Source organism: Vidua chalybeata, chromosome 1 (genome assembly GCF_026979565.1).
Source record: "Vidua chalybeata isolate OUT-0048 chromosome 1, bVidCha1 merged haplotype, whole genome shotgun sequence".
NCBI lineage: Eukaryota > Metazoa > Chordata > Aves > Passeriformes > Viduidae > Vidua > Vidua chalybeata.
Genome location: NC_071530.1, coordinates 18,626,167 through 18,639,914, shown reverse-complemented (window position 1 = coordinate 18,639,914; position 13,748 = coordinate 18,626,167). Strand labels below are relative to the sequence as shown.

At 35.8% G+C, this 13,748-nt stretch overlaps 1 protein-coding gene across 3 annotated transcripts in view; it reads left to right on the top strand.

Annotated features, from left to right (window-relative positions):
• MLLT10 (MLLT10 histone lysine methyltransferase DOT1L cofactor) overlaps positions 1-13,748 on the top strand; it is a 124,049-nt gene that overhangs the window by 30,097 nt on the left and 80,204 nt on the right. For all 3 annotated transcript variants that reach the window (XM_053934963.1, XM_053934954.1, XM_053934944.1), the window contains exons 5-6: positions 4,205-4,314; positions 10,405-10,508. In XM_053934963.1, the coding sequence (XP_053790938.1) occupies positions 4,205-4,314; positions 10,405-10,508 (214 nt within the window). The remainder of the gene's footprint in view (positions 1-4,204; positions 4,315-10,404; positions 10,509-13,748) is intronic.

Sequence of the window (13,748 nt, the reverse complement as noted above, 5' to 3'; positions counted from 1 at the left end):
TAGCAATTACTGCAAGTTTCATAAGTAAAATTTAAAAGCAAATAATATGTCTGTCGGCCATTTGTCTGGTTAAAAACATACACAAACTAAAGTGAATGGAAGCTTAAATTGATTAAAGAGTAAATTACATGGTTTATAGAGATGAGTTTAATGAACTTATTTGGAACAAAAGTGATCTCAAAAATTGCATGGGTTCCTGGCTAAATTTGGCTAAATCTGGCTAAAAACAGTTAAGAAAAAATAGGAATATCTTACTGTTATTTTTGTACAACGTTTCGGTGAAGAGGAGAGCTGATAAAATAATTTCAGTTGCAACAGAAATTGGGGAGAATGTTTTGAATATTTTTGAATGCGTAGAAGAGTGCTGTGGAGGTTTTTATTTTATAATCTAAAAACATGGTGTACAATGGTATTTTTCACACATAAACATTGGTAAAGCTTAAAAGTACTGGATTCAGTGAATTTTTATTCCTGGATGAGAAGGAGGGAAAAGATGTATAGTTGCTAATGAAATTTTAATTGCCCTAGAATAATGTAGTAAGTGATTTTTAATGGGAAGTTTATAGTGCAAACCCTATGGCTTAGATGGAGTAAATGGAAAAATATGTATTTTAAGGTAGTTTTCAATACCACACATCCTTCCTTTTAAACACTTGCTTCTCAAACAGGCTTCTGTGTACAGTTTGGATGGGTATCTTTAGAATGTTTCATTATCCCTGCAACAAAGGAGGCAGTTACCATCCAGTAGGAAACAGCAGACAAAAGCATTCAACTTCGAATGTGGCAATAGGTCCTTTATTCTGCTGGCACTCTGAGCCCTGTGCTCACCCTGAGTAGTTGTCTGAAAGAGAAGGAAATGTCAGCAGAGGATTGGGAAGGTGTTTTTGCTCTGTGTTGTATAGTCAGGAACACTCTCAGTTGAACAAAACATAACAAGTAAAACTGTTCATAGGTTAGTAGTTTGTTCTCTCATCAGCAGAACCAAACACATCTATCCCACTTTGGCTATAGGTGTCCTTACTTCCATGCTTATGCTTTGTAGCAATAGGGACTAGCCTCTTGATGCCTAGGAAAATGGTTCTTGTTTGCATTTTTTCTGTTTTCCTCCTACTGTCTGGTTCTTATATGGCAAAATGGAATCTTCTTGACCTCCCTTAACTATAAAAGTTTTGTGGAGGAGTCTACAGACCTTGAGTTCTCAGAAGGTGGAGATTGCACAGCAACTTTATAGACAACTGCTTCTTAACCACGTTTCTTATGGAAAAGTCTCTTCCTTACTCTTCCTGAAGGGTACTGTCCTTGACACTTCCAGGTCAGTTGGGTGTTGCTCTCTGACAAGTCTGTATTTCTTCACCAGTTAAACTTTGGACAAAAGAATATTTAAGAACTTTTGTACAGGGTGTACACAAGTGGATGCTGGTGATGGAGTTAGGTTTCTTTTTTGGTGTAGGCATTTGAGACTGGTAACATAAGGGTGCTGCAACCACCCCTCTGGTTAAATTACTGTTGGACATTATTGTTATTTTATATTATTGTGATTTTCCAACAAGGCCAGATTATCTGACATCTGAAGGTGCCAGGTGGAAACCAGTGGAAAATGTCCTTTGTCCTCAATTCCATCAGCACTTATTAACCTATGTTCAAAAAGTGTTTTAGTGCTGTGGTGCTCTATTTGTTTCATTATATAGATCCTGGGTTTGGTCTCATGAAAGTTAAAAGCCTTTTACTGGCCACAGCTGTCTTGGATGTGTATGTTGTATTTGTAAATAGGAATATATTGTAGTGGTTTGTGGTTTTTTTTTTTTTTTTTTTTTTTTTTTTTTTTTTTTTTTTTTTTGTGGTTTTTCTTTTTTTTTTTTCTTTTTGGATAGTGGTGGAGCACTATTCAGTTAAAGTTACTCCTGAAACTGGTTCCTTATAGTAAAAATTCTTTACCTGCCTTCAGTTCACTTAGTAATGATTTTTATTCCCCTAATGTCTCTGGTATATTTTGTATATTTACCTAATAATTTTCCATTATATGTAAGTGTAACTAGAGTACAGGCTTAATTGCATATGGGGTAAAAGCTTTTGCCATCTGATTATATGTAGCCAATTGAAGAAGGTTTATTTTTTTTCAAAATTTCAGTATCACTTTTTTATTGGTTTAATGGCTTTATTAGATAAATGATGTTTCTATTTGAGTTAGTTTTTTGAGAGACTATTTAAAGATAAATATTCACCATTAACACCATATTAACAATTATTTATCTTTAGTAAGATGATTCTGGCTTAAGGCAGTTTGCAATTCTTAGAAAAGCCGTTATAAACACTCTTTCCCTCAAGATATTTCAAGTAGACAAAAAAGGTTGTGGTTTTTATAGGTTTTTTTTTTCAGTCTGTCTGTTAATGATAATTTTAAAATGGTCTCTTGGAACAGGTTTTAAAAGCAGCTCAAGTCGGCAGTTTATACTTGTTTTTACCCTACATGTTTATTAGTCTCGTGCCTTTTCTGTACAGAATAATTCTAAAGACTGTGAATAAAATTACGGAGCAGCACAGATGCTGTATTTAGTTGTAGTTGAAATACTAAAAGGATATGTGTGGTGCTGACTGTAACTGTTGTGTGTGTATGCACTTTTTGTTTTTAATAGAAATTTAACTACCAATTTAGTAAATGGAGAGGGGAGACACCAGATCTGTTGGCAGAAACTGGAGAATATTTGTGCTTTAAGAAAAGTATCTGGAATTTCGTATGTGGTTTTTATTCTAAATACCATTCCAGAGTCTCAACAATACTGAGCAAGCACAGCTCGTGCAAGCACAACTTTGTGTTTAGCTCAGTCTAAGAGTCAGAGTACAGTTCAGTGCAGAAATCAAGAACTTCTATATTCTGTAGAGTAGTTGAAAAGAGAAACCCAAGATGAAAGCTCAGAAGGTCTGCAGTGAGACAGTATATGGTGGGGTTTTTGTTTAATTTTTTTCCTGCTTTTTTGGGGTTTATTAGTATTCCTGTTGTTGTTTTTATTTTGATTATAGCATGCATTTGCACAATGATAATTTACTTTGCTTGCCTAATGTAATAATCTACTAGATTATCTCATTATGTAAGTCTGTCATTTTATGTCCTTAATGTTTACATACAAGTAAGCCTGGGTAGGAGGAAAGCAGAATTTTTTTTAAAGTACACTGAGGGTCTTCTGACGAGAGACTTCAGTTTTCCACTTGGGAAGAACAGAATTTGCACCAAGTGGTTAGCTGCACCAAATTCACTTTTAGATGAGATTATAATAGTTTTAATAATTCTATTATTAATGTCAGTGTAGCAATATGTTGAATTAGCTATGTAGCAGCTTCTGCTAAATTTACAGTTATGGCATACGGTCCTTCACTGAAACAAACCACCACCTCTCAGGATCTCTGTGTTGGAAAAAGGCTTCCAATTCGTAGGTTTGTTTTTGACTTGTTGTCAGAACACTTGTGGTGTTTCCTCCACCTCCATCCAGCCAAATTCAGACAACTAAGAATGTTCTCTTTCTTAAAATGTTGTTGAAGCACAGTCTGGTAAGTAACTAACCATTTATTGATGATTCCAAGTTAATGAATTAGAATAGGACTGGGTATAGGTATTTGTATTCCTGTGAAAAAACGAGTTGGCCATAACTTTATAAATGGAAAAACAAAAGATTTCATAGAGGGGATGTGAGGGTGTGCATATGAGTTGCCCTTTCTTTCTACAGAAACAAACAGGAGTCTCTTCAAATCAGAATTACATTTTAAAAATAAAAATTATACACAGAAGTCTTCTATGATGCTATGCTTGTAAGAATGCCAATTTGGTCAGATGCTGCTTCCTTTTTGCAGGACTTGGAGTAGCTTTTATGTAATGACTGTATTAATCCAAAAAATTTAAAAAATAGCAGTTTTTCTGTTTGTGTGTCACTGTTTGTATAAATCATTAGCATTTGAATGTTATGGAGTGTTACTCATATAAATTATCTCTGACTACATTAAAAAATGTATTACTGATCATCTAAACTTTGGATAACAGAAATTAAATGTAAACGTGACTTAAGGGTAATTTATGTCCTTAATGTGCTAAACAGTTAAAATAGTCTGTGGAAAAAAAAAGTGTTGTAAAAGGTTCTTTATACTATAATTGTACTACATTGAAATGTCCTTGAAGCTTCTAGAAAACATTAAATACAATTATAACTTTTTGTAGGTTGGGCTCATGTGGTTTGTGCTCTGTACATTCCCGAGGTGCAGTTTGCAAATGTTTCTACAATGGAGCCTATCGTGTTGCAGTCTGTTCCTCATGATCGTTACAATAAGGTATAATTATATGTCTTTTTATATCTAATGTATTTATTTTAAAACTTCTGAGATATAATAATACAAAACTATACTTCTTAGAATGCACTTTATATAAAATTCCTAAATGTCTGCAGTAATGCTGTAAGTTTTCTGCAATGTCTTTATGGTAAATTGAAGAATTAAGAAAGCTGTATTATTGAAGAATTAAGCTGTAGGGTTATCTGCTATATCTTATTAGTCTTTTACAGATTAGGGGCTGTTTTGTTAATTAAAAATACTGTGCTCTTTGAATAACAGTTTATTTTGAAATGAATCTGAAATATTTCCATAGGTTAAAATACTATTGCAGCTTAAATGAGATATTATTAATTACCACAACGTCCTACTGTTTTAAGTGTTGATATTAACATAAACATGTTTATAAACATTTTTTTAGGACAGAAAGGTATGTTAATATATTAAGGCAAATGCTTGCCTTTGTAAACAACATTCACTTTAGTGGCATTATTTGCTTATAGGAGAACTGCTCCTAAATAATAGTCAGTGAGATAGAATTTTTTATAAAGTGTGGTGAGACTTCAAATAAAAAAAGCCCAAAAAGGCAGAGCAATAAACCAGTAGGTTATTAGTGTTCTTTATTGTTAGTTACATTTTTCTTATTTAACTTCTGTTACGTTCTCCTCACTTAACTACATTGGTCTTTTTATGTTCCCTTCTGCAGATGCAAATAGTCTGAATTTCTGATTAGTTGTGTTACGTATTTTTCTTGTGTTGTTCTTTTAACTTCTAGTTTGTTTTTTTTTTTTTAACTTTATTTTATGGTAGTTTGTGGACACTGGATTAAAGTAGGAATAGACTGTGTTATAAAACAGAGAAAGAAGAAAAAGGCATACATCTCCTCTTGTGTTCTTCCTACAGGGAGACCAGTCCCTGTTCATATTGCCTCTGTGACTTCCCGCACCCCCCACATCCCCTTTCCAAGTTTCCATCTTTGATTTATGGGCTGCCCCTCCATTTTTCTAGCCTTTTTCCTTTTTCTTTCTTTGGTCTTTTCTGTTTCACTTTCTCCAGTTGCTGTCAATACATTTTGTCCATCTTATTTACCAGTGTAGCTGAAAATCCAGGAATCAAAGTCTAGGTTTTTCTCAAGCTTTCTCATTACTACCTGAGCTTCTCTATTGGCATCTCCCTATTTACTTCCTTTTACATTGGCAAGAACATGCAACAGTGAGATTCAGTACACAGCTAATTAAACGTTTCTGCTTGGAAACACAACAGTAAAAATTTGCTATAACAGATCAGTTTATTTAATCTCTCTCCTCAACTCTGAGGAAACAGGAAAATCTCTTTTCTTTTTCCTTGAGTAGTAGTCAGTCATATTTTTTTTTCTTAAATTGGTAGTGGTTCTCCCTTAATGTCCTTCAAAATTTCATGGAACACTTCAGATTTTGTTTTATCTTGCACCATTTCCATTGACGGTAATTGGATATTGGATGAATAAATCCCTGTAACTTCAGAAAATGTGCTCTGTTTCTTTTATAATTACTTGTTGACAAAATCCATTGTTTGTCTCTGTCTTTAAGTCCTTTTCATCATAATTAAAATTTCTTTTCTCAAACAGTTTTTGTTCTAAATATATGACAATACAGTTGTGTTTGCTACTAAAATTCTAGTTTCTATTTTTGTTGGTCTGTACTTACTGTGGGGTTTTTCTCACTAGCACCATACAGTTAATGTAGAGAGAGCTTCTGGTGTTCTCCAGCTCTTAGCTCTCTGTGCTCTGGGCAGGTGTTCTGTTTGAGGTCTATTTTCCATGTTAGCAGTCAGTCTAAAACTACTTTCACTAGTTCATTATGAAGTACAATGAGATCGGCGTCAGAAATGCCAAAGTTTGGAGTCACACCCCTAGCCTGCAAATTATTATTTTTGTTCTCTCTTTTTACAGAACTCACATTTCGCTATCATTATTTGGTCTTCTTGGGTCAGAGAGATAGCAGCTGTGGATTTCAGGGGAATCCAAGAAATGGCTATACTGCAGTTGCTGCAGCAAACCTGAAACCAATCCAACTGCACTGCTAGCAGCAGTCTAGTTGTAACAGTACTGAATTTAAAGAAGTATTGGCTGACAGGGAGCTCTCAACTCTTGCTAAGCCTTTAGCTGGTGCTGAGTTTAGAACTGCTGTGGTTAAACTGCCATAGGTTTAGTAGGCTATTCTTGAGCCATTCCCCCAAACCCAATAAAACTATTAGCTCCCTTTACATGCAGCCTGCAATAATTTCACCTTCTACTCCTATTGCTATTCAAGATAAATTATGTTTATTTACATGATAATTTTTTTAGATCAGAAATTTTGTAAAGCATTTCACTCTGACTTTTTAAAATTTGTGTAAAAGTGGAAAGAAAAGCTGTTTTTTTGAGAAATAGGTATGACAAACAGTTCTTGAAACATTTGTTGCACATTGAGAACAAATGTAAACATGTAATTAGGAAAAAATTACTGGGGCTGATTCTTTTTTTTTGGAGAGGCTTAGTGATAATTTCATTCTGTTTGTCAGCTCAGGTTGGAATAGGAGATTTTAAATAAGATACTATTTCCTGTGAAGTTCTAAATAATTCTCTGTGCATGACTGGATACATATAGAACACTAGCATATGGAATTGGGGGAAAATAGAGGCCAAAGAAAATTATCATAGGGAGAAATTATACTGTAGTCTTTGAAGGAAATATTTTTAAAGTTCTGCCAGGACATAGTACTTAATTTAATGTTTGGGGTTTTTCTCCATGCACTTGTCTTTACTAATCACTGCAAAATATGCAGTATTACCTAGTACAATAATCTTAAATGCAGGAAGAAAAAGAAATGCTGTAGATACCAAAGCATGGGGTTTGTCAGTATAGAGATATTTGGCTGCTATTTCCCTGAAGTTTGCCTGCTTCATGGATAAAAACCATCACATTACAGAATGAATCCACTGAATGATTTGATTAATGAGTTACCTATCAGGAAAGCTCTTCTTACACAGTTGCTTCCAAAAATGAAATGGACTATTAGTTGCTCTTCTTTTCAGAAGTAGGTGTTTCTTATTCCTATTATTGTGCATGGATAATATATATTTATTTTATGTCAGCTTTTTTTGTCACTTTCAGGTTCATTTGAAACTAAGTGATAATTTTATATAATTACTGCTTTTAGGAATGTCTTTTAAGAACTGTTTAAAAGATAAGTGCATTTGGAGTTTCTTGATTTGCCTCGTAGTGAATGCAGCTGGCAAACTCTTTCAGTTCTTGATGCAACAATGAGAAATTTCTGTACAATTCTTAGGTTTGTGATCAGAGAATGCCATTGGGTAGCTTGAGTAAAGCTATTGAGTAAACTATTTCTGAAATTGCTTTTTGCCTTACAATTTTTTTTTTGGTCTCAACTTCCCTTCTGTCTTTACTTTTGCAAAGAAGGTTTACACTTTGAAGGAAAAATACTGACAGTAACATAAAGACAGCAGTGCAAAATACATATTTTGCCTTTAAAGAAAGTAAGACATTTGTTATGTTTTTGAGTAAAATTTCCTTGCTCAATCAAAAGCTTTTGCTTCTTTTCCAGTGAATTTGGGAGAGTACTCTCTTCCCTTAAGAGCTTTGAAGAAGAGCACAGCGGTAGGTGGTAGGACACAGTTTTAAACTTCCACATTTCAGAGGTTTCAGAGGTGTAGCATTTGTATGGATTTGCAAATACATGCAAGTCTTCCTTTGTGAAAGAAAGACAAAGGTTTTCAGGCTTCTGGAATTGTTTGTGTGTCTAAGAGAAGGTACAAATATGAGAAGCTCACCTGTAGAGAACTTAACTGTCTATTGGAACTTTCTTTGTCCCTGTTTCATATGGAATACTAGGAAATAGGTCTAATGCTTCTCATGACTATTGTATGAAAGTTCTTTGAGGTTCTTAAAGTGAGTAGTCAGTCCACCATGTTGCATTTAAACTTGTTAATAGTGTAGCTTGTAGTCATTTTTCAGTCATTTTACTGTAAATTGCTCTAAGAAGTCCCAAAACAGAGACCCTACATGTAGGGTAAATGCTGAAAAATTGAGTCTACATTTCTACTAAGTGGAATGCTTGTATTGCTTTTCTTTCTGAGCTTCAGTGAGGAAAAAACTTCGAGAACTTGAAACAAAACTCTGAAAAAACCAGAAAGTAACTGGAGATTGAGTTTTATGGGGTTTATTGAACTCTGTTTATAGAGGTGTCTTACTTTGAAGTTACTTACACTTAATATAGTGACTCAGATGAGGTTGATGGATCATGACCTTGTTCATTCCTAAAATCTAAATGTGTCAGGTCATGGTATGGAAAAGCAAAAAGCAGCCAGTCTCAGACCCTGTCAAACAACTGAATTATCAGTGTTCACCACCTTGATGTACAAAAGAAGCAAGGCAAAGAATTAAGTAGGATTATCCCCTTTCTGATCTTTTAAATGCTAGATTATAGGGTATGATTTTAGGATATATTAGCTTTTTAAAGTGGTATGGAAACTGTACAAGAATAACTCTCCTACCTTCAAGTCTTGCATATTAACAAAAATGCTTTACTTAGCTGACACCTCCTGTTAAATGTTGTTCTAAAAACCTCTGTAACAGGCTATTCTGATCTCAGAATTTCATTTTTCTGTCTAAGACTGGTTTTGCATTATATAATTTTCCTTAAAATTTCAGTGGTCTCCTGGTCCGTTCCCTGCCCCCTCCCCCCATGTTTTCTGCTACCCATGGTTGATGTTATTTGTATTTATTATTCTACTGAAAGGAGGTTCTGATAAAATTGTTAGTCAGTCAAAATAGAGACAATTTTATTTTTTGGCATAAGTTGCTCTTTTCTCATTAAGGATCTTATAATGGGGTTTCTATAGAGGTAGGAGTGTCCTTAATATTTAATACTCAGTGCAGTTCTCTCATATAAAAACAAACACTTAATCCACTTCAGTGCTGGATGATACTTTCATTAAGAATCTCTTCTTAAATTGTTAAATTTTACACATGAATGTGATATGATATAAAATCTCTCTAAATGCTCTTTCAGTAATTATGACAGGAAAAAGTGAAAAGAGATTTAGTTTTGCCTGATGTTTCTCCCTGGAATGCTGGTGAGAGATTGTAGTGACGCCTAGTATTGCAGTGAGCTTCCATAGAGTATGGGTCCATATCTATCAGCCACTTGTTAAAAAAAAGTATTGGATAGTGAGGAAGAATTTGGATTTTTTGGCTTAATTTCTTTCTTCTGTTTTACTAAGAATGTTTTTGAAAGATTAAAAATTGCCATGGCATTCCAGTAAAAGAAATAAATTGACAGAAATGCTATGAAAAGATTTCCAGGTACTAAATAGGTTATTTTCATTTTAGCTTGTTTTGGAGGTTGAATGTGTTTGGTATACTCATTCAGGCTTTTTTACAGAAGGTTCTTGATTGATTAATTTACAAGATGTTTATGGGGCTGTCCAATTCCTACTGAAATAGTCATCCAGAGTTCTGTTAAACACCAATTTAATTAGAAGTAGCTGACCATCGTATGAATATTGAAGCATGCTATGACACTTTGAAAATTCTTTGCACCAAATGTACAAATAAAATTTTAAGTTTGCAGGTTTTTTGTATGTAATTGTGTAGATATATATATGTATACCATATGTTATATTGTACCATTAGGCACTCAGTCTGATGTTTCTGAATTCCACAAATACAGATTATGTTAAATAAATATGAAAATGATTGAGACTTAAAAGGACATAAAGGCAAATTTGAAAGCAAGGGCAGTTGGGAAATTAGTGCTATTAACCCTTGACAGTTTAACCCTTTTGGCTGTCAACCAACCTTTGACTGGTTGACAGTGGTATGAAATGTAAGCAAATTAGTGTTTGTACTGCCTTAACATTGGTGAAGTGTTACACAAACCCCAAGAGTCTACCAGGTGATCTCCTTTTGCTAACAAGCATGATTAGACTTTCATAAAGAAGTTCTTAAACCAGCTTAGCCGCAAAATCCAGTAGTTCTCAGCCTAGGGTCTCCTGTAGCACAGAATTTATTTGTATACTTCTTATCAAATTAAGTATTTTCTCTTTGATAGACGTGCTATATTTGTGATGAACAAGGCAGAGAAAGTAAAGCAGCCACTGGTGCTTGTATGACATGTAATAAACATGGATGTCGACAAGCTTTTCACGTAACATGGTAAGTATATTTTATTATTTAATATCTCTGATGTTCCAGAAAGAACCAATACACACAGTTTAATGAATAAGCTCCTTATTTAGTACATCTTTTGAGTAAAGAAATACTGTAAAGTGATTTGTTTTACTAACAATATGGCAGTGGCAGCATAGATTTTGCTGTGAGGTGCAAAAACTGTCTGATAATACTCCCTTGGGTGGTAGTAAATGGTGTGTGCTCCTGTGAATAAGTATAGGGTAGTTTGGGTTTTTTCTTGGTCTTAGGTTCTTTTTCTTAGAGGATGTTTAATAGGATATGGGAGTATGAAGACATCGTTTGTTAGCATTGCCTGCTAACTGATTTTGATGTTTACTTTTGGTAAATCAGTGGGAAAATTACTGACATGTATGTAAAAATGTCTTAGAGTCAGCCTTTCCAGTATGGATTTCCAAACATTTCGGAGTAGCTCACTTCAGTGGTTTTATCTAAATGGTACAGATCATCCTGAACTATTCAGATTTCATGTGTTACTGCTGGAGAAAAAAAAGCTGTGTCCTCCACCATCTGATTCATTCCACTTTAAGATATTTAGTTTTCCTTGCATTCAGGAGATGCTTGTTTCACTTCATGGACTTCTGAAAGAGGCTGGATAATTAGATTAAACCACATGTCAACAGGTAAAAGGAAGCAAAAAGAATTCCACTCCAAAATTTGCAGGCATTGCTAGTTTTTTCAATTTCAGCTGGAGTTATTTTACAGTAGCGGGCAGATTTATATAGGCTGTCTAGCTGCATAATCTGTGGATTTACCAGTCTGTTTTATGACTGCCCCAATATGCTGCTTCATGACCAGTTTAGTCAGGGAAATGCTATTTGCACATCAGCTTAAATCACTGAGATGTATTTTCTTCAGTATACCCAAGTGATAATTTGTATGTCTTGTTGAGATCTTGAAGGGTTTAATTCCATTGTTTGGTGCCGATAATCTTGGCAACTCTTATTTTTTTAATTGCTTGACTTTGCAGGTTTTATTCTTTCATGAGCATCTAATTTTTCATTGGATGTGATCAGTGTCAACTTTCTTTTTATGGTGAAAATGGATTGTGTTCTTCAAAGCATGCATACCATGTAAAGGCTGTCTAGCTACATTATTACAGATGTGAAAAAATGTGTACATCCAAGCACTTGCATGAAAAGGTCTCTTTCCTTTCAAACACTTGGGTACAAGTACAAGTGAAAAGGACATACAAGAGTCCTTTTCATCTTTTTACTTTATTCCAAAACCCTGTTTTCAGCGAATACTGTGAAGAGCATGAGACTTTAAGTAGAAAATTAAAGCAGCTATCTTGCCACTTTTTAGAATCTTCTGGTTCAAAAACATGGTCTATACTAACAAATGATATCTAGCTGGAGAGTAGTATGGCTGGAGATATGTAGAGGCTTGGGTAATATTTTAAAAAATTGAAGAAAAGTCTGAAGACCAGCAGAAATCCGGGTCAAAGTGTATCAAATTGGGATTTTCAGAATGATTGTCTGATGAAAAATGAGCTTGAGTGCATGTTTTTTGTAAGAGAAGCTTAGAAACAATTAGTCTTTGCTTAAAGACATCCTCTTAATTTTTTTTCTTAGTTGATATTAGCTGTAGATGTGCATGTATTTAGTATTTCTGGGTTTTCCAATAACATATTTTTAAAAATCTGTGAAATGAACAACATTATATAGTCTTCTTTCGTTTAAATACTGCCGTGTATCATTTTGACTGTAACATTGCATTATTAGGGTGTCTGCCGAGGAAGGTAGGAGCCTCCCTTAGAGTGGAGAGTATGACCCCCTCCCTCCGAATTATTGTAACTTTGGAATTAAGGGTCTTTCAGGCAAAGATATGTGAAAAGGAATAACAGTTCTTTATTAGTATGTATGTGTATAACAAACAAACAAAAACAATGGCAGCAACAACAAACATAAAGGAAAGACCAACCGGACACCCCAAGGAGCAGCCGCTTCTCGCTCTTCAGACCATTTCCCCTTAGATGCAGTTCTGGTCGCGGCCGACAGGGGCGCTGCTGGCTCCTGGCTGGGGGGCGCTGTGGCGTGAGCTCGGGGAGCACGTGGTAATGGCGGCTCGGCCGAGACGGGAAGCGATGGAAGAGAGGCTTTGCTTTACAGACCCCTGGGGGCAGTCGATCCTGGTGCCCAGCGGGACCGGGGGAGCGGCTAGCTGGAACGGCAGGGACGAGCACAACCCCGGAGTGGTAGATGAGATGTATCAGAAAGTCCGCCGCTGGAACCGCAGGCATGTCTGGGCAGGCAGGGGCTGTGGGGTTACAGTGTAGCAAAAAACGAGGAGTAGTGGCAGGGAAGAAGGCAGGACAGTGGCAGCCGGCCTCCCGAACTGGGCAGGGAGCGACTGCCCTGGGGGAGGGATGGGGCACGAGAGTCCCGGGGTTTCCCCTGAAGCAGCTGTGAAGGGTCCCCTGTTTGGTGAGGTGGGATGCCAGTAAGGGCCCGGTGAGCAGCTGCTCTTAGGAGCAGAGCTCCACTCACGGTAGAAGAAAGGCAGCGGGAGACTGAATCCCGCAATGGTGACGAATTCTCGCCACAGCGACTGCAGCCTCTGTCCCATCCCAGTGCCGAGAGCTCAAGAGAGCTAGCAGCTGCCCCAGCCACCCTTTTCCCAGCCCCATTCTCTGGTATCTCTGCCCCTCCGAGAGAAGCCCACAGATAAGACAAGTGCAGCCAGGTGCCCTCCTCCCCTGAGTTTGGCAACTATTTTTTTCTCTCTTAAGTACCCAGTCGTTGTTGTCTCCTAGCAACATACCGGAGAAGATTCACTAAGAGAAAGAAACAAAAGGAAAAATCCTAAACCCTGACATTTGGGAATGAATGGAAAAAATGTAACAATATTTGGTTTGTCAATATCTAAGTTGGTTTTGATAAAGAGAACATATCAGCATTACAAATGGTGAAGAACCAAATTGTTTTGAAAAAAATTCTAGTAGAATAAGGTAATAATTAGTCCAGTCAATGCAACTTGTGTTGATCTTTTTAAAAGAGCCTGCCACAGTATTTTAAAATAGTAAATACAGTTTGGTTTACTATGTGATTCAGGTTAGATTAAAAAAACCCAGTAATTTTCATGGCAAATCAGAGAAGCATATATGCAAGTTCTGAAAAAACTCATCTTTGGAACTACAGTATGATTTTGTTAAAAGCTGTTCTTTCCTTAGATAATTTTTTGCTTGAATTTGAACTAAGAGTCATT